Raw genomic sequence first — 27,019 nt, 5'->3', positions numbered from 1 at the left:
CTCATTTATTGTAGAAATATGAAAAACCAAAATTCGTTCAATGTTTAGCATTCTTGGGGAATGGAGATGTTCTCACTGGAGACTCAGGTGGAGTCATGCTTATCTGGAGCAAAACGACCGTAGAGCCCCCACCTGGGAAAGGACCTAAAGGTATATTCTTCTCCTGTTAAAGTCACTGCATGGTTCTCAGCCAATGCTTAACGAGACAGAGCGCACTGGAGTTGTGAGAGCGTTACCAACCTACCTGTTGTTTTAATGTTCTCCATAAAGACCCTTTCTAATGAAATTATTATGAATATAGAATCTACATGTGATCATATAGAGCCTTTTCCTCCAGAAGTTTAATGTAAGAGGGAGAGAGTGAGTACCCACAAGCACACATAGAGATATATACTAACTTAAAATATATAAAGTTTCACTCTGCCCTTGGTTGGGACTAAGTATCTGAGCAGATCTCATGTCCTTTAAGAAGGACAGAGGGAAAGGGGAAATGAGTAAGCCATAGTTCTGTTCCCTCTCTTCCCAGCCCTACTCATAGGCCTTGGCATTCTTTCCATACATTTGCACCCACTCAGGCACAAACCAGACACACGTACAAAGACATTTTTAAAATATCCATTCCTAAATCTTTGTCAGGTTCATTTGTAGGCCTAAGAAACACAGCCACTTGGCCTACTCACCTGAGTCCCCAGCATAGGCCCTGTTCCTAGTTGGTAAGAGTGGTCTGAATCTCAGTATCTCACTGACATTTGAGTTGTACTTGAATAGACAGAGACAGCCTCCAGGTGTCTCGACTCATCAAGCAAGGTAAACTTACTTTCTATGGAAACTTCCTGTTAGAGATGAGACAGAATGGAAGGATTTGCTGTTAAACTTGGGTAGACTTAGCCATATACTTAAACCTAGACGTTTTGTTTTGGTGTTTGTTTGTTTGTTTTTCTCAAGACAGGGTCTCTCTATGTTGGTCTTGGCTGTCCTGGACTTGCTTTGTAGACCAGGCTGGTCTCGAACTCAGGGATCCGCCTGCTTCTGCCTTCAGAGTGCTGGGATTAAAGGCATGCGCCACCACACCTGGCCCAACATAAAGTTTTTAAACTCAAAGACAATAATTTTTCTCAACAAGTATTTCAAAGAATGCTTGACCTAAACTAGACTGACAGAAAGACAAGTCCATAAGAGAAAGATTTTCAACTATAAATGTCTTGGTTTATAAACGAAACTTGGAGTTTGCTTAAACTTGAAACACTGGGGAAAAAATTTAACCTAGTTACTATTTGGCTTTGTGACCACATCCCAGCATGAAAGGAAGGGAGTGGGGCTGATTCAGTCACAGTGTGGAGTGTGGCTCCTGGCAAAGCAGTTGTTCTTTAAGCTTGCTTTCTGTTTTCTAACAACCACTGTTCTGAGAGGGTCAGATACGTTTTGACAAGACTCTTTGACATGCTTAGAAATAGGGAGGCTGAATTAAGAACAGAAAATCTTTACTCTGTGCATTTTTCATGGGAAATTATGAAACTGCACCTGCTTTTTAATGGGTTTTTTGTTAGACAGGGTCTCATTATGTAGCCTTTGACTGACCTGGAATTCACAGAGATCCACAGCCTCTGCCTCCCAAGTGCTGGGAGGAAAAGTATGCCAGGCTGGTTCTGTAATTCCCTTTTCTTTCTTTCTTTTTTTAAAAATGTTTATTATTTTTTAATTTATTTTTGGTGTATGTATGCGTTTTGAGACAAGTGTCTCTCTGTGTAGCCCTGGCTGTCCTGAGACTAGCTCTGTAGACCAGGCTGGCTTTGAACTCAGTGCTGGGATTAAAGGTGTGCGCCACCACATCTGGCTAGTTTTGTAATTTCTTACCTGTTCTCTCAGACTGCACTTACTGGTTACTTTGACCACATGTGAGGAGGGAGACCTAAGATGTGCAGGTGCTCATAGGGTTTACTCTCTCTTCCTCCCTTGGTCTCTGTGTTGACCTAAAGGGAGTCAGCAGTTCTCTCCTAAGCACCTAGATGCAATCAGATCAAAGATAGATAAATCGTGTAGACAGACATCCACTGAGCATATTCTGTTACTCAAAGCTGGGGTATATTTAGGTGGAGGCAGCTGATCTGAGCAGTCAGTCAGTCCTTACCTTGCTCCCTGCCTGCTGTGCCATCCCATTACATCTTTGTACCATAATGCACTTGGAGTCCACTGGCTGACCGTATTCTAAGGATGTCAAAACCTTGTTCATTTTAGCTAATTTTACACACTTAATGACAGCTCCAATAGAAAAATGAGTTAGAAATACTAAGAGCCTTGTTTGATGCATAGTTCACATGAAATAAAGTGTGCGCCTTTAAAGAGTACAGTCAGTAGTGTTCACTGTATCTGCATAGTTGTGCACTTCATCAGCATCTCCCAGAAAGGAACTCTGTACCAATGAGCAGCCTCGTCCATCTCCCTGGGTCTCTCTATTCTAGTTTATTGATATAGAGTAAAATGTGTGGCTTTATATAACTAGGTTTTTGCTTGGTTCTGTTTTGTTTTGTTTATTTTATACAACATTTTAATACATAGTCCAGGCTGGTTTAAAACCCACTGTGTAGCCCAGGCTGGCCTCAAAGTCAGCAGTTCTCTCTTGGGATTATGGATGTCCACTACGATGTCCTTATGATGCCTGACTATAGCTGGCTTCTTAGCATGGTTCCAAGGTTTATCATGTTAGAGCACGTTTCATTACCTCCTCCTTGACATAGTATCCATACCTATGTTTTGCTTATCCGTTCTTCAATTCAGCCCTAAGTCTCTCTACCTGCCACACTTCTATAACATGCGGAGAATAGGTTGTTGATGATGAAGCTGAACTCGCTGAGTGCTCACCCTGTCGTTTGCTGGAGCTGTTCTCCAGAAGTACACTAGTAAATGTGGTATTGCTAGTGTTTTTATTTTCCTTACTGTATTAGGTGTGTATCAGATCAACAGACAAATCAAAGCTCACGATGGCAGTGTGTTCACACTTTGTCAGATGAGGAATGGGATGCTATTAACCGGAGGCGGGAAAGACAGAAAAATAATTCTGTGGGATCACGATTTGAACCCTGAAAGAGAAATCGAGGTAAGGCTAGAAATGGGACCCTAAAAATCTTGAAAGTAGTAAAACCTTTACTCATGCATTTTGTCCGTTTTGAAATAGCGTTTCTGGGAAACTGATACACACTTTTACCATTCATTCCCCTCCCCCACAGGGAAGAGTTTCCACGGCACAGAGTAATTGTCCTAAACAAAATAATTTGGAGTTTGAGGGTTTTATTGTTTATTTTGTAATGCAAGAAATTGAACTCGGGCTGATGCAGATTAGGCACACACTGTATGGGCGGAGGCATTTGGAGCCCTTCATGAGACGAGATGCACCATTTCACTGTCATTCTGTGAGGTCACTCTTGTAACTGGTGTAACGGTCATAGTGTGTAAGTGAGCTGGGCCTCATAAGGAGGCCTGCGAATGGCTTTTAAATACTTTATATTCCAATAGTCCCTTCTATCTCTAAGGGAAATGTTTCTGATCTGCCCATGAGATGCCAGAATCTATGAGTACTCTAAGTCCCTCGCCCTGTGAAGTCAAGTATTTCTGTGTACTACACTTAAAATATCAGTATATCGCCTACCATACCTGATTCAGTGTGAATACTGTGGAAATGCTTTACTCAATTGTATGGGAACTAATGATGGGGGGTGGGGTCCACGCATACGCAGTGCAGATGGGGTGTGGGGGGAGGGCGGTTAGTTGGTTGGTTTTTCCAGGCTGTTCTGGAGCTCTGTAGACCAGGTTGGCCTTGGACTCACAGAGATCCACCTGCCTCTGCCTCCCAAGTGCTGGGATTAAAGGTGTGCACTACAACCTCACGGTGATAAAGGGTTTTTTCATGGCAGTATTTTCCATCCATGATTGATGTACTTCTTGCATGCAGAGTCTACACAGATAAAAGGGCCAGTTGTGTTTTTTGATTTACTGGGATTTTTATCTTTTGGTCCTTGTAACAATCAAGAATGACTAGGGAATGAATGTATTGCCCCATGTCACAGATAAATGCCTTAGGCTGAGTCATACATCCAGAAGATCATGAAACAAAGCCTAGACTGTGTTCTTCATGAGCTCAGATAGAATTTGCTCCCTTCCCCCACACTTCTTTAGCTCTCGGAATCATACAGAATATAAATTTAAACTTTCCTGAGGTGGGCTGCAAGTGAGCTCACTATGAGAAGCCTGTGTAGTAGCGACAGAGCTGTACTACAAAGATAATCACTATAAACGAGGCAAAGAATGTGATGATAATGCATTATGGCTCTGCGCAATAGAGTGTAACTGAACATTAAATTACAATATGATGAGACTACTGCATTGTTTCAGACTCCAGAGTCTCTTATTACTCTCTGACTGCACAGCTGTGAGCACAGCACTGCTCAGGTGGTAATTATTGCCTATGACTCTTGTTTACTGTAACGTCACACGTGCTTTGTTCCAGGTCCCTGATCAGTACGGCACAATCAGAGCTGTTGCAGAAGGAAAGGCAGAACAGTTTTTAGTAGGAACATCTCGAAACTTTATCTTACGAGGAACATTTATTGATGGCTTCCAAATAGAAGTACAGGTAAAGCTGCCGATGCCAATGATTTCTATGTGATTTCTACGTGATTTCTTGGTTCTTACATGTTTCTAATTTCCAGGGTCATACAGATGAACTGTGGGGCCTCGCAACACATCCCTTCAAGGATTTGCTCTTGACATGTGCTCAGGACAGGCAGGTGTGCATGTGGAACTCAGTGGAGCACAGGCTGGAATGGACCAGGCTTGTGGATGTGAGTGGTAGTTTCTCCTTGCACACTCCTCCCACTAGCAGCTGAAAGCAGCGAAGACAAAAGGATTAAGCATTGATTTAAACATGTTTATGGTTTGGTGAAGGGGCTGAAAGTAAGAGGGAAATGTTTGGTCTCAGTTGTAGCGTGAACACACATTAAAGAAGGAAGACAGCCATGTAATTTTCTCTCAGTTTCAATGATAAAGTTATAAACATTTCATGCATTTGTGGAACATTAACTATGAAATATTTGGGCCTCTGTGGTGTTGCATTTGGATTCAGTAAACGCTGCAATGGACTCTACTGTCTTCTTCGTGAATGGCATTCCAGATACTGCCTTTTCTAGCCCGAAAGAAATGTCTGCGTTCTTTGTGTATTTCTTAAGATGTTTGGTGTTCTCTGTACTGTATTGTCTTGTTATACTGCCTGGCCACAAGCCAATTATTTTTTCCCCTTACCAGTCACTCCCAGCATTCCTTTTCCAGTTGTGTTCATATAGCATTGGCTACAGTAAAGCTGACCAGAATTTCATGATTATATAAAACAAGTTATTTTGAAAGATGTTTCTATCCTCAGCCCCAATGGGTGTCCTTTTCTCTTCTAGGAACCAGGACACTGTGCAGACTTTCATCCAAGCGGAACAGTGGTAGCCATCGGAACACACTCAGGCAGGTAGGGTCTTTAAATGAACCGAATGATCAGAAATAGTGATGGGTTTGAATTATTGTTGAGTGTTTTCAAGCTCATCTGGGGAAATCATTTCATGTATAGCACTGGTACTGTGGTGTGTATTTGTGGTGTCCTGTACTGAGCACTAAATGAAATGTAAGTCTAGAGGGGTTTGAAGATCATGAAGACATACTGTTTGAGTAAAGGTGTCAAATAGATACACAGCCTTGTTTTGTTATTGCTCTTGCTCTGATTGATTAGCTAGGAGATGGCTCAGCAGGAAAGGTGCTTGCCACCAACTCTGACAGTTCAGCTCCTGGAATCAAACAAACCTTCTCCTGAAAGTTGTCCTCTGATCTCCACATGCATGCCATGGCACATGCCCCACCCCACCCCCTCACATTAAACAAATGTTTAAAAAAATTAAAATCTGTTGAAAACCACTGAAATTAGCCAGGCATGGTGGTGCACACCTTTAATCCCAGCACTCGGGAGGCAGAGGCAGGTGGATCTCTGTGAGTTTGAGGCCAGCCTGGTCTACAAAGCAAGTCCAGGACAGCCAGGGCTACACAGAGAAACCCTGTCTCGAAAAACCAAAGAAAGAAAGAAAGAAAACCACTGAAATTACTTTCTAACATTTGTGTGGCTGTGAAGTCACTCAGGCTCAGTGCCTGACTCTAAAGGAGTTGTAAGTAGAATACACATAAATGAGAGAGAGGGCTATAGTAACCACGTTAGCAGTGTTGGCAGTTTGTTCTGTTCTGTGTGGTGTAGACACAGAGATGACTTAGACCCTCGGGCAGTTGTCATTGCTCATTTTAAACATAACTATGTTGTTTCACACCTGGTTCCATTTGTTTTTATTTTTCTTTGGTCTGTAAACACTTAATTTTACTGTTTAAAACCGAAAAGTTAATACTTTAGCCATTCCGATTACAGTTGCTTCACTTTTACACCTTGGGGGGGGGGCGCGGTCATCACACTTAGGGCTAGGAACTAGTTTATTGTAAAACATGTCCAAATTGTGCATGAGCCAGAAAAGTGACAAGTAAAATGTTTAGGTAAGTGTCTGGGTCCATGTATAGATTCTGCATCATGTCACCAAGTGTAAGTGCATTAAATGACTAACTCAGAGTCACCAATATGCATTATTAGTGTTGCGTTAAGGAAAGAAATCAAAGAACTCCCGTAGTTTAACCGAGAGCTGAGTTGGAGTCTCTGCTTCTCTTCCTGGTGTCTTCCTCCTCTCTGTAGCTTTTGGGTTCTGGCCTAGCTATAAACAGTCTCTTGTGTGCCTGTGCCTAGCTTGTCCGTCCCTAACTACGGGGTTTTGCTCTGTGTGTACTGAACAGCAAAGAAAGAAAAGCATCACGGGAAGAGGAATGAAATGTTTGGTTGTGGTTATGTTTTCAGTCCTCTTGGGTGTCTGTCTATCTAGCAGACTCACCAGGTTATATATTCTGTCTGATATTTTGGGTAACTTTTATATATCCACGGTACCATTTACAATTCAACCAGCAACCTAGAAGGGCTCCAGTTTCTCCCTGTGTTTACAGCATCTTCTTACCTGGTTTAATTACCATCGCCCAACTGAGTGTGAAGTAACTTATCAGCATGGTTTACATTTGCATTAGCTCTTTGTTTATTGATTAAGCGAAATGTATATTTAAATCCAATTTTCATTTCTGAATTACTGAGATGTAAGGAATTCCTTATCAGATAAATGATTAGTTGACTTGGGCTTTTCTTCTTCTTGGCTTTATATTTTCTAATTACAAAAGTAACATTTCTTTTCATTTTCATGTGTGTGCGTATCTGTATGTCTATATCTGCATGTATTCCATGTTTGTGTAGTCATCCTTGGAGGGCAGAAAAGGTACCCTGTGGCTATGTAACAGATGACTGTGAGCTGCCTAGCCTTGGCACAACCAAACATAGGTCTTCTAGAAAAGTAGCACATACCCTTTACCACTTGTCTCTCAAGCCCCAGCATTCCTGTTAGTTTGTTTGTTTTAATCTAGAAGATCATTTTAAAAAAAGAAAAAGCAGGACCCATAGGACACACTTTATCCAAAAGATATTAGCACGGTGGCACTTGCTGTGATCCTAGTGTTTAAGGCGACACGCGCATAAACACACACACACACACACACACACACACACACACACACACACGAGTCATCATGATGAAAGATGGTGTTACTTGTTGGTACTTGGCTCGCAAGTCAGCTTAGTCTATGAGAAAAGTCCATTAGGTCCTTTAGGCCACATGGAGCCTCATAGTGATGACAAATTACTCCCAAATGGAAGCTTTGTTCTAACATACATGCTCTAGAGTGAGAAGTGATTAAATACAATGTGAAAAATGAGTAAGATCAGAGATTCTGGCCGTGGTGGTAACTTCTGAAAGAATGCAGTCCCTGCAGTGACAAGGGTGAGAACTCCCACTGTGTTCTTTAGGGAAGTCATGCTTTTAACTTCATTGACTATCTTCCAGGCTGGGGAAAGGACTCAGTGGGTAGTGCTCTTGATATGTAAGGTCATGACTGGAGTTAGGCAGGCATGGCATCCAGCCCCTGAACCTAGCACTCAGGAGGGAAACAAGTTAGCTAGCTAGAATAGTTGAATCTGCAACCTCCTGGGTCCAGCGAGAGACCCTATTTCAGTGGATACCCAGTGTGTATCATCTTAAGGCTTCAACACAGGAAAAATTGGAAAAATTAAAATAAAAAATAAAAGTCCTATTCCAAAAATAGAAGAATTAGTCTGTTATATATTCAAAAAAGAAAAATATTTAGTGTTTGTCTTTCATTTTTAAGTAGTTACTATCCATAGCCAGTATGGGTTTCCACACATGAGAAAGTGGTCTGGGTTTTGCTGCTTGCTAAGGTAGCTTCCAAAGAGATAAAGGCTGTATGTAGTTTTTCTAGGAAATATTAGGGGTTTGCCAGTTTTAAAATCAATAATTTTAAATAGATGAGGACATGATAAAGTTGTGATAATCGAATGAGGAACTGGAAGCCTGATATTCCCTGCAGCTCTGCAATCTTAGTTGTCGTAACCACCTGCTCCCTTGTTGAATGACGCAGTTCTCAGCACTCCAGTGGGAGCCTGAAGACCGGGGAATCCCAGCTCCAAACAAACCTGCGTCTGCGGGCACTGTGAGCTGCGCCAACTATGTTCAGTAAAAATGGACCACATGGCTTCAGTGTGCCAGCTTCCTGCTGATTGGCCTTTAAACTCAAGTGTCTGTGGAGGCTGTTAGATAACAGAGTTCATGAGTTAAATTAGTTACCTAGAAACCTCAGCCTCTCACACAAGTACTCACATTCATTCATGAATGTGTCCCTGTTCCCGCCTCCCTCCCTAGCTGTGCGCTGATACTCCTCGCCTCTCAGTCCACTTGATCATGCATCATCCTTAAAGGCTCCTTTATGGCTGCTGTCAGTCATGTCTTCCTGTGAGTTCTATTTGTGGCCACCCTTGGGAAGACCATTTACTCATTCTTTTTCCATTGCCTCACTTGCTCCTTCAGCTCTAGTAAAACCTTGAAAACCCTTGACCCTGTCGTCTTATTCTGTCTGAACAGTGCTTAGCACAGGTGCAGTTGACATTCATTGAATTCCTAAGTAGACAGGAAAACACAGCTGGGCCCATGTCTACCTAGCAGCTTTCTTTTGAGAAATAAATTCAGCGTTGAGTAGAAGCAGCACAGTCATAGTTAAAAGATTAATATTGACGTTTAAAATTTTTTAAATGTAGGAGAAGTCAAGGATATTTTCCTATAAAAGTTAATCTCTGAAGGCAGTTTCTTCTTTCTTTCCTAACAGGTGGTTTGTTCTGGATGCAGAAACGAGAGATCTAGTGTCGATCCACACGGATGGGAACGAACAGCTCTCTGTGATGCGCTACTCAGCTGGTAGGCAGACTTCCCTCCCTACCTGAAACCACTATTCACTGAAATCACGTGTTTTCTTGCTGACATTCACTCCTCTCTGTTTTCAAGAGTTATGAGGTGTGGAGTGTCCCCTGAATGTTAGGTTAAATATCTGCAAAAATCAAACAGCATTAAGCAAGTGTAAATTTAGAATCAACTATGACAACTGCAGTTGCAGTTACAAACAGAGTACAATCAAATCATACTACATACAGCAGAATTCTTATATATTAAGCTGAATGTTGTATCTAGTTAGCAACCTTGTCTTTGTATATGTAAAGGATAAAAGCAGTGGAGAATGGAATTCAGTGGTGGAACACTTGCCTACCACACATTCCTTGGGTTCACTCCTTGATGTTGCCCCAGAATTGTAGACTGCACACTGGAATCCAGACACGCACTCCTTTGTAGTCTAGCTAGCACTGTTTTGAGTTACATAACCATAATTGTTGGTTATTAGATAAAATATTTAGTAGTCCATTACAAGGATTTTGTGTAACTTCAGCTTTGAGTATGTATATTCAAATGTTACGGTTCCATAATATTCCACTTGCTGTTATTTATGTGGCTTGATTTCTATCATTCTTTCCTAGAGGTATTTGACTTTTTTGAGGCATAGTCTTTCCTGAGCTGGCCTGAAACTCACATTTCTTCTGCCTCAACCTTGGAAGAACTGAGATTATGTGCATGCATGTACCACCACACCTGGAATTTCTTACATTTGAGCATTTTGGATTGGTTGGGTTTGTTTTTGTAATGCTAGGGGTTGAAACCAGGTCTCCATGTACATGGAAGGCAAGCACTTCATCACTGAGCTACTACTTTAGCCCTGAATATCTACTCTAATAGCTGGTGAATGAAGACTAAAAATAAAAATTGAGTCTTCATTAATTCAAAAGAAGCACAGATTATTATCCTCTGAATAAGGGGGGGGGAGTGCATGTGCACCAAGATGCAAAACCTAGAGAGAGTTTGTTTGATTTCTGTTGGTGGTGGTGATGTGTTAAAACATGTATTTGTGTGTGCACATGTGTCAGAGGGCAGCTTCTGTTGAATGATTCTATTCTTCCACCACATGATGGTTCCTAGGATGGGAGGGCAGCCATCAGGCTTGGCAGCGTGAACGCCTCCCTTCTGACCCATCTTGCCTGCCACGAAAGAGTCATTTTGGAATAGCAGTATTTTCTGTTTTATTTGTATTAATTTGTTTTTAATGATGGAATAATAACCCCTACAAAATGTAGCATTTAAAAATAAAAAGATCAGCCAGATATGGTGGTGCATGCCTTTAATCCCAGCACTTGGGAGGCAGAGGCAGGTGAATTTCTGTGAGTTCAAGGCCAGCCTGGTCTAAGAGTCAAGGATAGCCAGGACTACAAGAGAAACCCTGTCTCAAAAAAATAAAATAAAATAAAAAGATCAGTGGACTCTGACCAATTATCAGGTGCTTAGCATAGTGGTAGTACAATCAAAGATACCATAGAACCAGAGAATACAATCTACGCCTTCCTAAGAAAACCCACCTTGTAAGTAGCAAATGTAGATGTGCTTGCCCAACTATAGGGCTCTGTGAGCTTAACTTACTATGTGAACATTGTCCCTTTCCACCAGTAAATACAGGAAATTTTCTCTGAAACTAGCTTTTAGCTGACTACAAGGAACAAGACTAAAGTATCTCCAAGGAGGGATTTTGTGTTGGACTAGGGCGACATTTAATTTTAGTGGATGCTAAGTAATTGGCTTTGTTTATAAAATACTAAATAATAGTTAAATTTAACATTTTTAATATATCATTTAATATAAGGTAGCAACAGATACATTTTCCAATCAGCACCTTCCCTGTTTATTTCTAGATGGTACTCTGCTGGCTGTAGGATCTCATGACAACTTTATTTACCTCTACGCAGTCTCAGAAAATGGAAGAAAATACAGCAGATATGGAAAGTGCAGTGTAAGTAGCAAAGTAGAGTGACCTAAGTTATCCACTGATTGCGAAATTGTTTTCTCTTAAGAGAAGAATTCAGTTCCCAGGGATGCAGCTGTTGTTCTCTCCGCTCACTGCTTTAAACTCTAATCTAGTGCTGGGGAAACTGAGGTCGTCTGTACTAGGATGCCTGAGTCCCTTGCCTCAATCCCCAGGACCTGGGCGTGGTAGCACACCTATGGGCCCAGCTCTTGGCGTACGGAGGCAGGAGGATCAGTATTCACGGTCATCCCCAGCTTCATAGTAAGTTTGAGGCCAACCTAGGCCACATGAGACCCTATCTCAAATAAAACCGTGGAGTGGGGGACCTGGAAAGGTGGCTCAGTGGGAAGGAGTGCTCCTGCAGAGAACCTGGGTGTGGTTGCCAGCGCCACATTGAGCTGCTTTCAAGCACCTATCACTCCAGCTCCAGGGGAGCCAGTGTTTCTGACCTCTGTGGGCAGTGTACATACCCACACACATACATAAATTAAATAATTCATTTTTAGAAAGAAAATTGTGATTACATAACTGTAGAACACAGTCACCTATGTGTGCTGGAAAGTTGTCTATCTCCTTTACATGTGAGCTCAGCATTTGTCTAACCAGTATTAAGGCAGTTTGTTTAACCTTTAATACAGGTCTCTGTATAGACCAGGCTAGCTATGGGAAACTTCACCTCAATGACCCATATCTCTGCCCATCCTAATACCCTGCAATGTCCTATGTCACCTATCTGCCACTAATGTAGAATAACTTAAGAGATGTCTGCATTTCAGGCAGGAGAAACCTATTTCCATATTCTAAAGGTATTGGGTCATTTTTAAAAATGAAAATTAAACTCTGTAGACCAACTATGTGCTTACCGCTCAGTAGGAACAGCTCCAACTAGAGAAGTGGCCTTGGACACCAGGAACATCTGGAAGATGTGTTCCTTTGTCCTCAGGAAGTGCAGTTGCCAGGCATGGTGGCATGTTTATAACTCCAGCACTCAAGAGACAACTATGCAAGGGTCACTACAAGTTCTAGGCCAGCTGGGGATTCACAAATAACAGCCAAAAAGGAAACAAACAAACACACCACCAACAATAAGCAGAGCTGAAGGGGGTGCTGTAGCTCAAATAGAGAGTGCTTGCCAGCAAGTCTGAGGCCCCAGGTTCAATCCCACATGGGATAAGAAAAGTAGGTAGTGTAGCCTTGGTGGGTGTGGACACAGGCTGCATCAGAGCCCTGACCTGCTCTTTATTCACTTGTACGCGAGTGTGGCCTTAAGCAGGTTACTCTAACCTTCTGTTTCAGTCTACTCACCTATAAAGTAAGGGTAATAGTAGTTTCTACTTCACAGGATTAAAAGAAACTAATGCAGGGCTGAGGACATGGCTCAGTAAGTGTTTACTGTGCAAGCATGAGGACTGAGTTTGACTTTCCAGCACCCTCATAAAAAGCTGGGCATGGTATTTGCATGCCTGGTACTCAGCACTGTCAGGTAGAGACTGGAGAACCACTGGAATTCACTAGCTTACAGCCTAGGGCCACCTTACATGACAGCCCTATTTCAAGGGACAAGGCAGACACTGGGTCGTCCTCTGGCCCCCAGGAACACATGCACACGCACCACACACAAAAGACACAAAAAGTGTGAATGCACATGAAGAACTGAGGCTGGTGCCTGGCACCTAAATGCTCAGTAAGGGTGCGTATTTTCAAACAGAATGAAGTCACTTACCTTGTGTGTTCGGGGACCCTTCAGAATCAGCAAATGGCACGATGAGTTGGTATAGTGGCACAGACCTCTTGAAAGTCTCGATAAAACTGTTCACCTGTGGCATAAACAAAAGAATTAGTCCTTATAAACACACGTACTATAGGGTTCAAATTTAGTTTACTTATTATGTACAGATTGAATGTTCCTTATTCAAAATGCTTGGGACCTAGAAGTGTTTCAGATTTCAGTTTTTTTGGCTTTGGGAATATTTGTATAGTCACAGTAAGATCTTGGGGCCAAGATTGAAGTAAAAACCCTAATTCACTTGTTTCTTATACACATTAGCCCAGTGGCAATTTTATACAGTGTGTTTAGTACACTTGTGTTTTGACCCACCTATCATGCGAGATTATAAATTGTTAGATTTTGAAGCATTCTGGATAGTCATACTAGGAGTTTTCAGCTTAGTGGCACTGCCTGTAATCGTAGTATTCTGGAGGCACGGGCAGGAGCGTTTGTAACAAGTTGGAGACCAGCCAGGCCTACATAATGAGTCTATCTCAGAAAAGAAAACCAGAATGTTGAATTTCTATGAGCAAAACCTTAGTGTTTTGAGATTTGTTTACTGCTGCTCTGCATGTTTTGTACCATACACTCAAAACAGTCCATTTATAAACAGTCTACAAGCATCTGAGTTACTTGTGGAACTTAACAAAAATGGTTTTTGTTTACTTTGAAAACAATCACAAATCATTATTTACATCTTTTAATTAATTTTTCAACTTAATGTCTGTAATGGATTAGTATCCAAAAAATAAGATGAGAAGTTCCACTGAGGGGTAAGAGACAGCTCAGGTGGAAAGTGTTTGCCTTGCACACTTGAGGACCTCAGTTGGAGCCCAGAACCTTTGTTTAAAAAACAAAAAGCTGGCCGTGATGGCGCTCACCTTTAATCCCAGCACTCGGGGAGGCTGAGGCAGGTGGACCTCTGTCAGTTCAAGGCCAACCTGGTCTACAAAGCGAGTCCAGGATAGCCAGGACTACACAGAGAAACCCTGTCTTGAAAAGCCAAGGAAAAAAAAAAAAAAAAAAAAAGAGCTGGGCACAGTAGTGCTGGATTATCCAGCACAGGGGAAACAGAAACTGGCAGATCACTGGAATTCACTGCTAGCCAGCCTAGCCTATTTGGTGAGTTCCAGACCACTGAGGATGTGTGAGGTTCTCTTGTGGTCCCCATGTATATATGCATACACACGAACATGTGCACACACACAAACAAATTTTTAAAAAGGAAGAAACTTCACCATGAGGATTTCTTTTTTAGATCACTGACGTTTACTCTAGTCGGCTGCAGCTTGTTTTATTATTATGTACAGGATTCGTATGTGAGGATGCATGTGCCATGGTGCACACATGGAGGTTAGGAGACAGCCTTGCATGCCTTCCAGTGCTGGAATACAAGTCATGTGGCAAGCACCTCTATACCCACTGAGCCATCTGTGTTTTGGGTTCTTTTCTTGTTTTGAGACAGAATTTTATTGTGTGGCCCAGGCTTGCCTCAGCCTCCTGCGGACTGGGATTACAGATGTGCACTACCATGTAGAGCTGGCTGCGGGGAGGGGGTAACTTGATTATTAGCTCAGTCCTCCATTTGTAGATGAAGAAAATAGAGAGTAAATGACTTAGACTTGCCGTCATAGCAGATCTAGAATGCTGTTTCCTTCATTTGTTGTAGAGGGCAGGCTGCAGTGTTTATAACCCTCGGCGTTCTCACTGTGTTACTATACTGTATGTTACCACGCGACTCACTAAGAAGACAAACAGCAGTTATAACATTTGATGATCACAGTGGCCTTAGAAATGCTGGGATTAAGTGCATGAAACTTGTCCTGCTCAGGCAGGCAGCGTTTATCACTACAGTCCTTAAAAGTGTTACGATGAGAGTGGGATAAGGAAGAAGCTGTGAATTATTAAAAACTGCATCTGAGACACATTGACTTTACTAACTTAGAACAATGTAAGCAGGAAGCTTTTGATTCTAAAAGTACAAAATATGGCTATATCAAACAAGTGAGCTTGTGTGTGTCAGCTTTGGTAAGTCCTAAGATCTGCATGACTTATCTGAAATGGTTTATTGGGATTCACCAAATGCTTACATGTAAAGCTAACAGGTGTTTAGTTGTTTTTGTTGTTAGTTTAATTCTCAGTGTTAGTAAAAGCCAAGCAGCAAAATATTACCATTTTCCTATTTAAGGAAAATTTTGAAAAGTCAGATGATTAACTCGGGTCCAGTTGTTCTGCAGGAATGCAGTGTTGGGTCACTTTCCCCTACCCAGAACATTCTTTGGAGACAAGAATTTCTCTAGGAGAGTTCCATTCTGGCTATTTATAGGGACCATATACAGCCCAGGAAAACATCTTATGTCCACAGTCTGTGACAGGCTGCTTTCCCACTAATAGGGACATGCAATGAGTAAGTTAAAGGCAGGCCTGGGAGTAAGTGCACAGTGTTTTCTGAGATGGGAGTGTCAGAGTGTTTCTTGAAGTCCCTAGCAGAGGTAATAGGTACTTGTTGCTGGTGTGCAGATGTCGCCCAGGTTCCAAGACTTTGGTAGTGCCCGTTGGGTCCTGCCCTAACTCCTGCGTCCCTCGTTCTCATCACATTCTTGTGTCAACCTGCGTCCTCAGCTTCTAGCAGGACAGGGTAAAATGAACTGAAGAGTCTGCTGTGGGTCCCTTAGGATTCCTGGCACACAGGTACGATGCACTGTTAGAAAAATAGTAAATTGTCACTGGAAATTCTAAATGTTCTCTTTATTAATCTTTCCTTAGGGGCATTCTAGCTACATCACACACCTTGACTGGTCCCCAGACAACAAGCACATAATGTCTAACTCGGGTGACTACGAGATACTCTACTGTAAGTTGGGCAGTCATGTGTGGGCTCAGGTGTGTGTGTTGGGCACTGCCAAACAGGCTACATGGAATGCATGCACACTGTGAGGCATGCATGCTGGCCTCTGGCTTAGCAGCATCTGTTATCCAGTCTAATGAGTCTCACATATGGTGGGCTCTTCTCCAAAAAGCAATGCATTAATTTAGTGGTGTAGAACTGAGCAGATGTTGCCACGAGAGATCTTTTTGTGAAACTGATTCCACCCTGAATGGTCTCATTTAACAACTTTTCCTGGAGGCAGGGAAGAATGTTACAGGTGAGCCTTTATGCTTTAGGAGAAAAGATTAAACTCCCATGGGAAACACTATAATTCTGCAAGTTCCTGCTAAACACTTCTTTTCCTTCTTAAATATACCTTAAATGTTTTTTCAGTGTATGGATTATAAATACAAGTAAACTTCCTGTTTCTAAATTTCTAAAGGGGACATTGAAAATGGCTGCAAACTAATCAGGAACCGATCAGATTGTAAGGACATCGATTGGACAACATACACCTGTGTGCTAGGCTTCCAAGTCTTCGGTAAGAACACTGCAGCTAGTGCCAAGAGTGCGTGCAGCTTCTTATGCATCATGTTTACCTGGTACACCGATAAAGGAAAGGTAACAGCCAGGCTTGGTGGCACACTCGGCTAAACCTCAGCCTTTGGAAGGCAGATAGGTAGGTGCAGGTGTAGGTGTGTCTCTAAGACTTTGAGGCCAGCCAAGACTACATAGTAAGATCTTTCATTTCAGATTCAGAAAATTTAAATGTACTGATTGAGCCAATATGAGACTTGTTCTCTGCCGAACCCTAAACTTTTGATTTCAAAGGAAAGGGGTTGACACAAAAGGGTAAAAACACCTTCTGGTATTTCCCACAAGTGGATCTGAAGCTTTCAAATTAGAAAGGACATTTTTTAACATATTGTGAGATCATTCACATATTGTACAATCTACCTAAAGTGTACAAATCAATGTTTGGTTTTGCTTTTGTTTGTGACTGGTTTTCGAGACAGGGTTTCTCTGTGTAGCCTTGGCTGTCCCAGATTTGATTTGTAGACCAGCCTGGCCTCAAACTCACAGAGATCCACCTGCGTCTGCCCCCCTCACCCCTAGAGTGCTGGGATTTCAGGCATGTGCCACCATGCCTAACTAAATCAATGGATTTTCTATACCCACAGTCATAAAATTTATTGTGCTTAGATCTTGCAACATTTCCTCACCCTCAAAGAAACCCTTTACCATTAGACACTCGACCCCAATGGTTTTCAACCAGTGGGTCATGACCACTTTGGAATCAAACAGCCCTTTCACTGGGGTCACATTCAGATATTTACATTATGATTTATAACAGCAAAATTATAAAGTAGCAATGAGAGTAACTTTATGGTTGGGGTCACCACAACCCCCAAAAGAGTCACAGCATTAGGAAGGTTGAAAACCAGTGCTCTACCCAAACCCAGCAGCCAGGACACATCTGCTTTGTCTGTCAGGCTCCCTCTTCTGGAGAGTTTATATAAATTGGTCCATTGACAGAGGCCTAATAGTTAAGAATCATCCAGTAACTGAAGAGATGGCTCCTCTTCCAGAAGACCTGGGTTTGATTCCCAGCACCAACATGGTACCTCACAGCTGTCTATAAGTCCAGTTCCAGGGGATCTGACACCCCCATATGGGCAAAGCTCCTATATACATAAAAATAAGTAAATAATTGAAAAAGGAAAAAAGAACCATCCAGGGTATAGCATGGGTTCTGACCCTTTTATATGAATGCCATAGACTGCATTTTGTTCATCTTTTCATCAGGTAGGCTGTTCCCACTCTCAGCTATTATAAATAATGACTCTATATACATGGACAGATTTTTTTTTTTTTTTTTTTTTACGAAGTTTCATTTCTCTTGGGTGTACACTACAGAGTGGCATTCCTGTGTCCTGTGCTGTTTCTCCCTCTCCCCCCTTTATGGGTATTCACCCTAGTGCCTTTTTAAAAAAAATATTAAGATGTTTTTAGCAGATAGTATTTAAAGGTAAAATTTGGGGTTATAGGGCTAAGAAGATGGCTTATTTGGCAAAGTGCCTGCAATACAAGCCTGAGGCCACAAGTTTAGACTTGCAGCCAGCATATAAAGACCAAGTGTAGTAGCAGGAAGCTGTGATCCCATCACTGGAATGGCTACAGGCCCCTGGAGGACTTGGCAGCCAGCCTATCTCAATCTCAGCTTTAGTTTTACTAAGAACCAGAGCCGAGGCGGCGGCTTGCGGGTACACACACTTGGTGTGCAAGCATGAAGACCCGAGTCTTGAGTTTCCAGCACCTACATCAAAAGCTGGTATGGTCATAAGCATGCCTGTAACCCTGGCTTTGTGGGGCCAACACAGGCAGATTCTGGGAGCTTGCTGGCAAGCTGTTCTAGCTAAAACAGTAAGCTTTCCAATTCCATAAAAGACTGCTCTGGGTTTTTTTTGTTTGTTTTTTTTCAAGACAGGTTTTCTCTGTGCAGCCTTGGCTGTCCTGGACTTGCTTTGTAAACCAGGCCGGCCTCAAACTCAGAGATCGCCTGCTTCTGCTTCCCTGAGTGCTGGAATTACAGGCATGCGACACCATGACTGGCTGCCTTTGTTTTGTTTTGTTTTTAAAGATTTATTCTCTGTGTAAAGGGTTCTTTGCTTGCATATATTTAGATACATGTTTGTGTCTGTGGGAGCCTGAAGACATTGAATCCTCTGGAACTGGCGTTAGAGATGGTTGTGAGCCATCATGCAGGAGTAGGGCCCAAACCCAGGTCTGGAAAGGTGGAGTGGTAGTTGAAAGCACTGGCTGCTCCTACAGAGGCCGCCTCCTGTTTGATTCCCAAGCACCCACTGTGGCTCACATTGGCTGCTCTGTTCCAGGGAATCAGATGCCCTCTTCTGACATCTGTGATCACCTGGCACACATGTGGGGTGCATACACATGTGGAAGCAAATACACAAAATAGTTCAGAGTACGATTTAGCCTAGAGGCCAACACCTTAGCCCTAAATTTCCAGTTTGAGTCTGGCCTAAAGGATGCTTGTCCACTTAGACCATGATGACCACGCCCAGAGCTAAGAACATTTGGTGGAACTCAGGTGTGTGGGATAGCACACTAGACCACCGTCTGGCCTAGGCTCTTCCATCAGAATATTATCTTGAAGCCACCACCCTGAAAAGCGAGCATATGGTCCCCCTCTGCAGACAGTGGCTCTGCGTTCCTCCTCTCCTCTATAAGCAACTATTAGCTTGTCCTAAGGAGCTGTTTAAGCAGGTCAAGGTGAGGCTAGTTTCTTAGCACCACCTGTTGCTTCCTGATTGAGGTGTTGGGGTCTATGTAGCACCAGTTACATTTCCAGGCTAATTTTGTACACCTCTGTTTCTCCAGGTGTGTGGCCAGAAGGGTCTGATGGGACAGACATCAACGCACTGGTGCGATCCCACAACAGGAGGGTGATAGCTGTGGCCGATGATTTCTGTAAAGTTCATCTGTTCCAGTATCCCTGCTCCAAAGCAAAGGTTAGCTTAGCTCAGTGGACACCAGGGCCACCATCCCTTCTGCTTGGGGCTATCTGTAGGTTATCAGCTTTCAAGAGTATGCTGCGCAGGCTTGCTCAGCTTTCCCTTAGTCACACTATAGGATGGGTAATTCTTAGTATCCTCTTCCTGTTTTCTTTCTGAAACAGGGTCTTTTGGCCTTGAATTCACAGCATCCCTCCTGCCTTTGGCTCCCAGATTCTGCCATTACAGGAGTGCACTACCATCCCAGGCTCCCGGTCCTTTTTCATAAAGAGAGAATAAAAGGAAAACGGTGCCTGTTTTAGTCCTCAGATCTGATGCCTTGTGGCTGTGATGTAAATGAAGCTGTTTTCATAGCTGATGTAATCTCCACTGCTCTAAGCAGGCATGGAAGGGGGAGTTAATTTTCCCGTCTGATTTATTTTATAGGCACCCAGTCACAAATACAGTGCCCACAGCAGCCATGTGACCAACGTCAGTTTTACTCATAACGACAGTCACCTAATTTCAACTGGTGGGAAAGATATGAGCATCATTCAGTGGAAGCTTGTGGAAAAGCTATCGTTGCCTCAAAATGAGGTCATAACAGACACCAGTTTAGCCAAAGTCCCCACCTCTTCCACTGAAAATGCCAGGCAGTCTACCCCTCCTCCACTGCCTGCTTCCCAACCTTCAACTGAGATGGTGGAAGAAGAAAGCAGAGTAAGCAGCTCCCCCACACTAGCAGAGAACAGCCTGGGGCAGACTGCAGAGCCCAGCGAGGAGCAGAGTGAGAGGGGCAGTGAAGACCTAGGTGTGGTGATTGACGAAGAGCCTGCCAGTGAGCTCGGTGAGAAGCAGACATCAGACAGCCTGCCTGGAGATGAGCAAGGCGCAACCCCCGTGTGCTGAAGCCCAGGTTCCAGTGCTTCCTCACTGCCGGGCGTGATGGGGAAGCCCTGGGGGTGGAGATTTGTTTCCCACGTGATTGGATGTTCTTCAGCAGTCTGACCTGCCATCTGTGAGCTGGAGCAAACCAAAACATTGTTTGGTAGATGCTGAAACATTAACCCAACTTAAAAAGCAGGAGCAGACTGACGGGAGTGTGTCCAAGAAATCACCATGTGTGGTATGAATACTGGAAACAAAACTGCACTTGTACCCATCAAAATAACCCGTTATCTGAACGTGATTTCCTCAGAACAGCTGGAGGCATCGCAGACACCATCATCATCTACTGGCTCAGACTCCCATTTTCTTCTTGATGCAGAAATCAGGAAAAAGTGCTCTTGTGATACTGTCCCACTCAGATGTCTAACGGGAGCTTTTTAATTAAGGAAAACTTAAGTATTGCCAAGTGCACTGGTGTTGCCTTTTCATGTAATACTGCATTTTCTTATATTTATGGTTGTGAGCTGAGGCTGAGTGGGACAGTATCACAAGAGCACTTTTTCCTGATTTCTGCATTTTCTTACACTACCCGGAGACATCCAGGTGTGCTATGTCGGCCACTCTCCAGGTGCTGCCTTGTTTAAGTTATAACAAGGAACAGTCCTCAGTGTCTTGTGTACAAATGACTATCCCAGAAGCAAGCCTTGGTTTGTTGAAGAGCTTTTGATGTATATTAAACCATGATTCTGAGAGATGGTCGATTCTCCAAGGAGTCCTTTACTGGCCTAAACGTTCTCTAATGTTGAACATTCCAGGGAACGGAAGAAAAGAAAAACCGCATGCCTTTAAAAGATGAACTGTCATGATGACCTGCTAACCGTGCTAGCCTTCCCACTGTCTGTGCCCTCAGTAGAAGTATAAACACAGTAGGTAAATGGTTGAATTGGTGCTTGAAATTCATTGGTCTAGTTGTAACTTTTATACAAAGCAATCCACAGAGGGCGAAGATGTCTTTCTTACAGAAGTGTGACAGTCGCAGCAATGCTTATAGGTTGCACCTTTGCAGACGTGCTGTCGGGGCGTTACCCCCCTCCTGTGAGCCTTGCACCCGTGTGGCTAGCTTTGGTTTGGGCAGTACCTGTGTTGGTGTACATGGGTAAGTTGGGCTTTTCCAAGTTTTGTCAGTTAACTATTTTTCTTAAGTTGTGTTTCTTACTTAAATTACTGATAAGTGTGCATTTCCTATGTTTGTTTATACTTTGATTACAAAAACTGTTTATTTTTTTTACCTTGCTACATTGTTTTCATACTTTTTTGTTGAATTATTTTTAGAAACTTGTAAGTTCAGAAGTCTTAAGTATGCAAACGTTTACGTGACTGTGCCATTCCAAAGTGCATCAGAACTGTCATTCCCTTCTAAAATCTTCTCAGGAGTAACACATATCAGGTATTTCATCATCGCTTGGAAATATGACAGCTCCGGTGAACTCCAAAGGACATTTAGGACACTCATGTTCACATGCTGTATGGAAGGGTGTGTGTGGAGGGACAAGTGAAGAGCTGTGCGTCTCTAAATAAGATGCACATACCAGAATGTTCACAGTGTAAGTCTCTTGTGTCCAGGTGTATGTCCGTGTATATCTCTCTCCTTTTGTTTACAACTTTTTTTTTTAATCAAGGGGGAAAAAAACAAAACAAAAAACTCACCTCAAAGTAGCTCTCTTCCAAAGAGGAGATTCCAAGCCACCTGACCTTTTCAGTTCATTCTGTACCCAGTTGTCAGAGAACTCAGCTTCAGGCATCTCTGCCCAGCAGCTAGCAGTGGAGAGGAAACCAAGTCCTTACAAAGAAGGATCCTAGGACATGAGCAAACAGGTCAAGGAGAAGAAAGTGCACTTCTTTCCGTGCCTGGAGGACACAGCTCTCTACAAGCAGGGGCTGTTTCTGTCACCTTTGGGGTTGCCGCACAGTGAGATTTGTAATCATGATACTCTTGGGTGGTCGTTTCCAAAGACACTACTAACGCGCAGAGAGCAGTCAGCTCTAGGCTGGCAACTACTGTTTCATGGCAGTCAGATCTGTGATAATGGTTGGAAGGATGTGGGATTATGAAATTGTAAATGTTTTTTAGAAAAACTTGTGAATGAAAATGAACCCAAGTGTTTCATGTGAAGATGAGCCATTTCTATCATGCATTCCGATGTCATGGCAGAAAAATTTGAAGATTAAAAAATAAGATAATCAAAACGTTAACTGTAGCTTGCTTTTTACTACCTTGTGGGTTCTTTCTTCCACCCTTTCAACCCCCTAACACTAGATAAGAGAAAAAAAGCATAGCAAGGAAAGGAAAGCGATCCCTGAATACAGCCAGGGGTTGGACAGGCGATGCTGTCATTAGACTACTTCCTGCTGATTAGGGGCGTCAGGTTCCTCGGGGCAAGCTGAATGTTCCCTGTCAGGATATCCAGTGTATTCTTTGCAAACCGTAACCAACAACAGCAGCCAACGTTGGGGACTGGAGAGATGGTTAAGAGCATTGTCTGCTCTTCCAGGGGTCCCGAGTTAATTCCCAGCAACCAATTGAGCACTTGGGAGGCAGAGGCAGGCAGATCTCTGAGTTCAGCGACAGCCAGGGCTGCACAGGGAAACCCTGTCTTGAAAAACCAAAAACAAACAACATCCCAGCCTATCTCTGAGGGCCCCAACATTTATATGCCATCTGGAAAATCCCCAGAATTCCGAACATCACACAATCACAGAAACTATCTGCAGCTGGCAAAACCACACCCCTGCCAGAGCCTGAGGCAAGTCATAGTCAGCTGCTCAAAGCAGCCCTATATCTGCACACCGGGGGTTAAAACAAAAACGTTCTTACAAAATTCTCATAACAGTTTCCTTTGCCTTTTTGTGTTTGTGAAGACAGACTTGCTATGCATCCCAGGCTGCCCTTAAACTTGTGGCAGTCCTCTTGCCTCAGCCTGGAAAGTTAACAGAGGGTTGCTCCACCATGCTCGGTTATTTTGCTGTTTCATGTTTCTAAAGTTGGTTTACTCTGGTGCTTAAACTATCCAGATACCAGAAGGTATAGCAACAGGCTAACTGCTGTTGTGGACAAACTCCTGGTAGCAAGAGACTTCATGCCACTAGAGGGAATTACTTCTGACAGGTGCCCCAATTAATAGGAAATAGTGCCGCTTCTCTGTTTTATAGCTGTGTTCTCACTAATGTTTACCACCGGTTCGTCCTAGTGGTCCTAGTTACCCGCCTGACCTGGCTGCCTTTTGGCTTTAGTCTTTTGAAGGCCTTGTACTCAATGCCAGGCATCCCCCCATTGCTCCCCTGTGGCTTAGCAGTGGCACACCACAAGTTGACCATGGCGTTTATAACCATGGAAATGAGGGGGGTTCGTGACTGCAACTTTGATGACTGCACATGCACAGCCGTTCACGCAGACTCAGCCACGAGAGGCTTCTGCGTAAGATTTTTTTTTTTTTTTTTTTTTAAATCGTGTGTGGTGGCACATACCTTTAATCCCAGAACTGGAGAAGCAGAGGTAGTCCCAGTCAGTCCCTGTGAGTTCAAGGCCAGCCAGGGCTACATTAGTGAGACCCTGCCTGAGAAAAGAAAAGGGGGGAAAATTCACTGAAACATCAAAAATGGCTAAAAGATTATTTTTAGAAAATCTAGAAAAGACACTAGAAGGGAAATCAATTGGGACACTGGCTTTGTTAAGGCAGCATGTTTACTGGAGCCGCCCCAGCTTAGGCCACAGTGGAGGGGTACTGCTGGGTTGGTGTGTGTATATGGTTGGTTTGTTTTGCTTTTGGACAGTGTCATGGAGCCTGGACTGGCCTTGGCATTGTCTATCACAGTCTCCCGAGTGCTAGGATTCAGCATGCACCACCATACCCAGCTCAAAGCAAATATAGATGGACTAAGGAAAAGCTGAGAACAGATGTGTGGTGCACTGCCAAAAACTGCCGTTATGGGACAAAGGAAGCCCTGCTGCAGGGCAAGCATCAGACAGACAGACAGACAGACAGACACACACACACACACAGCTCCCATAGAGTCTTAGCTGAGGAGTCAAGGCAAGGCAGGAAGGCTGAATAACCAGCCCAGACCCACTTAGTAAGGGTCATACCAGGACTGCATGCTTACAGGCTCAGGGACTCAGAGAAAGACTACACAGGAACAAGCAGGCTCTAAACCAGGAGGGCCGGGCTCTGAAAGAAGTGAGAGAAACCAAGGAGGGGGGTCCATGGCACACAGACATATATGCTCTGCAGAAGTTGTGTCCAGCATTACCCCAAACTCATGCCCAAGAGCCATGGGATCTTTTCCAAGAACAAGCTGCAGCCCTTCCTGCAGGGGCAGCACTGAGCTGCCAGGTTCACCCTCCACAGGACCCCTCAGGTTCTGTTGTAGCCTCACCCATCAGTCCCCATAGCCTTCAAAGTCTCAGCCAGAGGACCCTAGAGAGAAGCAAATAGTCCCAGGACAACAGAGTACAGTGTCTTCAGTGTCCCTTCATGAGCCACGGCCTTCAGACTGACTTATTGAACTTCAGGTGTAAAGTTTACTAGAGACTAGCAGAAACACTTGGTTCTCTCAATGCCCTCTTCAAAATAATTAAACGCACGAAGAAATGGTCTGAAACGGGCTCAAGTGTTGACTACAGCATGAGAGTGCCATAGAAGCTTGTGGCAATGGCATCATAAATCCATTAGCCCTTGCAGCAGTCCCCAATTCTGTTGTCACCGTTTGAGAGACAAGGAATAGAGGAGCTCAGAAACTTAAACAGATGGCCAGTGGCCACAATTTGAAGGCTCTGTCCATGCAGCCAGTCCCTATGCTCCTACCTCCAGATTACAAAATGGGTCATTGCTCCTGAGACACTAAGATGGGTTAGCCAGATAGAGACAGAGGACCCTGTGAGAGGACAGACTAGTGATGGCTGGGCAGTGGTATCTGGGGCTACAATAGAGGAGCACCAGCTGGACTGTGGTGCTGCACACCTTTAATCCAGCACTTGGTAGGCAGAGGCAGGCGGACTTCCGAGTTTTCTGGCCTTGTCTACAAAGTAAGTTCCAGGACAGCCAGGGCTACACAGAGAAACCCTGTCTCCAAAAACAGTAGGGTGGCTCCTTGGTGACTCTGGAGTCTTTATCTTGAGAGATGGTGGCTGCTTAAACCTGCATGTAGATTACATGGCATCTAGGCCCAGAACTGGTGAAAGGAAGTAAGTTGGGTAATTTCTGTGGATTGTTGTAACCATCAGCTTCCTGTTAATGTGCAGGTATGTAAAGCTTCACCACTTTACATATGAGGAAAAGGGGTCACAGGAGTCCACGTTTTAAGCTGTGTGTGAATATCATTTCAAAACGAACTTAAAACATAATACGTGGGAACTTCTCCCTTTTGTATCTCTGAAAAGAACATGCAGCATTGGTGGGGCTGACTTAAAACAAAACCCTGGAGACAGTGTCCAAAGTCGTCCAGGTTGTTTTCAAAGTTGCTGTATAGTTGAAAATAATACAAAGATCCTCCTGCCTCTACCTACTAAGTGCTGCGCTCAGAGGCATACACCCACCATGCCTGTCTTACACAGTGTTAGAGTAAAACCGAGTGTTATATATGCTAGGCAAGCTTTCTATACCAACTGGCCGAACTACGCTGGCAGCAAAACCCCTCTGTGCCACCTCTGACCTTGTGCACTTCAGTGCTCTACCCACCAGATGAGCTGGTGAAACTGGGTGGCATCTGTAGCTTTCCTGGCTGGCTCTGGCATCACCGGTGTCTGGATGAACTTCTTGCTGTGGTATTGATCACAAAGGGACCTGGGAATAAACTTCTGAGGTGCGACACTGGCAGGGAGTTGTCACAGGTAGCAGACTAGGCCCTCTGACCGTGTCTGGTCCATTCCAGTTGGTACAAGTTAACTTGCTTGGGGCTAGAAGTATTTGAAGGTTCGGCTTCTCTAGGGTTTTTTGTTTTGTTTTGTTTTCTTTTTTTTTTTTTTTTTTTTCCTTATCTACATACACATTCATAAACATAATGAGATATCAATGGGTGAGACTCTCAACATAAAATCCATGTATAGGTTTCAAATATATCTATACACACAGCTGAAAGATAAGTTTTACATATTAAGTGCCTCTGCACCCTAAGTATGGCCTGTCTCGTGAGGTCAGGCATGGAGTCTTCCCCTAGTGGCATCATCTTGCTATTCAAAAAGTTGTACATTTTGGGACAGTTCAGATTTTCCCTACCTGTAGCAGTTCCTTCCTGTGGCAAATAGGACAGGCCTTCGCTGTGCCCCACTGGTGGGATACGCCGTCCTCTCTCTTCCACAAACCTGGTTTCTCCAAGAGGCACTGGCACTTCTTGTTCTTGTGACTGTGTCCTGAAGCAACCACAGCCCAGCTTTCCTGAGTACCCCGGCCGAGCCATCTTCCTTTGTTCAGCGTGAAGCGGAAAGGCTGGGCTGCCTCATAAGGCTGCTGAGGCACAGGAAAGAGACTCTCCTGAGTGCTTTGCAGCCAAAATCCATTTTCATGCAGCCGACTGTTT

At 43.6% G+C, this 27,019-nt stretch overlaps 1 protein-coding gene across 2 annotated transcripts in view; it reads left to right on the top strand.

Moving 5' to 3' along the window:
* Eml4 (EMAP like 4) overlaps positions 1 to 20,861 on the top strand; it is a 109,274-nt gene extending 88,413 nt beyond the window's left edge. For both annotated transcript variants that reach the window (XM_051162097.1, XM_051162035.1), the window contains 11 exons: positions 15 to 150; positions 2,943 to 3,094; positions 4,502 to 4,627; positions 4,704 to 4,835; positions 5,439 to 5,506; positions 9,334 to 9,422; positions 11,294 to 11,391; positions 15,941 to 16,028; positions 16,486 to 16,584; positions 19,446 to 19,576; positions 20,006 to 20,861. In XM_051162097.1, coding sequence (XP_051018054.1) covers positions 15 to 150; positions 2,943 to 3,094; positions 4,502 to 4,627; positions 4,704 to 4,835; positions 5,439 to 5,506; positions 9,334 to 9,422; positions 11,294 to 11,391; positions 15,941 to 16,028; positions 16,486 to 16,584; positions 19,446 to 19,576; positions 20,006 to 20,467 — 1,581 coding nt within the window. In that variant the 3' untranslated portion in view covers positions 20,468 to 20,861. The remainder of the gene's footprint in view (positions 1 to 14; positions 151 to 2,942; positions 3,095 to 4,501; positions 4,628 to 4,703; positions 4,836 to 5,438; positions 5,507 to 9,333; positions 9,423 to 11,293; positions 11,392 to 15,940; positions 16,029 to 16,485; positions 16,585 to 19,445; positions 19,577 to 20,005) is intronic.
* Positions 20,862 to 27,019: the final 6,158 nt, after the last annotated feature.

The sequence above is a fragment of the Acomys russatus genome, chromosome 1, assembly GCF_903995435.1.
Source record: "Acomys russatus chromosome 1, mAcoRus1.1, whole genome shotgun sequence".
Lineage (NCBI taxonomy): Eukaryota > Metazoa > Chordata > Mammalia > Rodentia > Muridae > Acomys > Acomys russatus.
The sequence above is the reverse complement of the archived record's forward strand: the minus strand, read 5'-3'. Positions and strand labels throughout refer to the sequence as shown.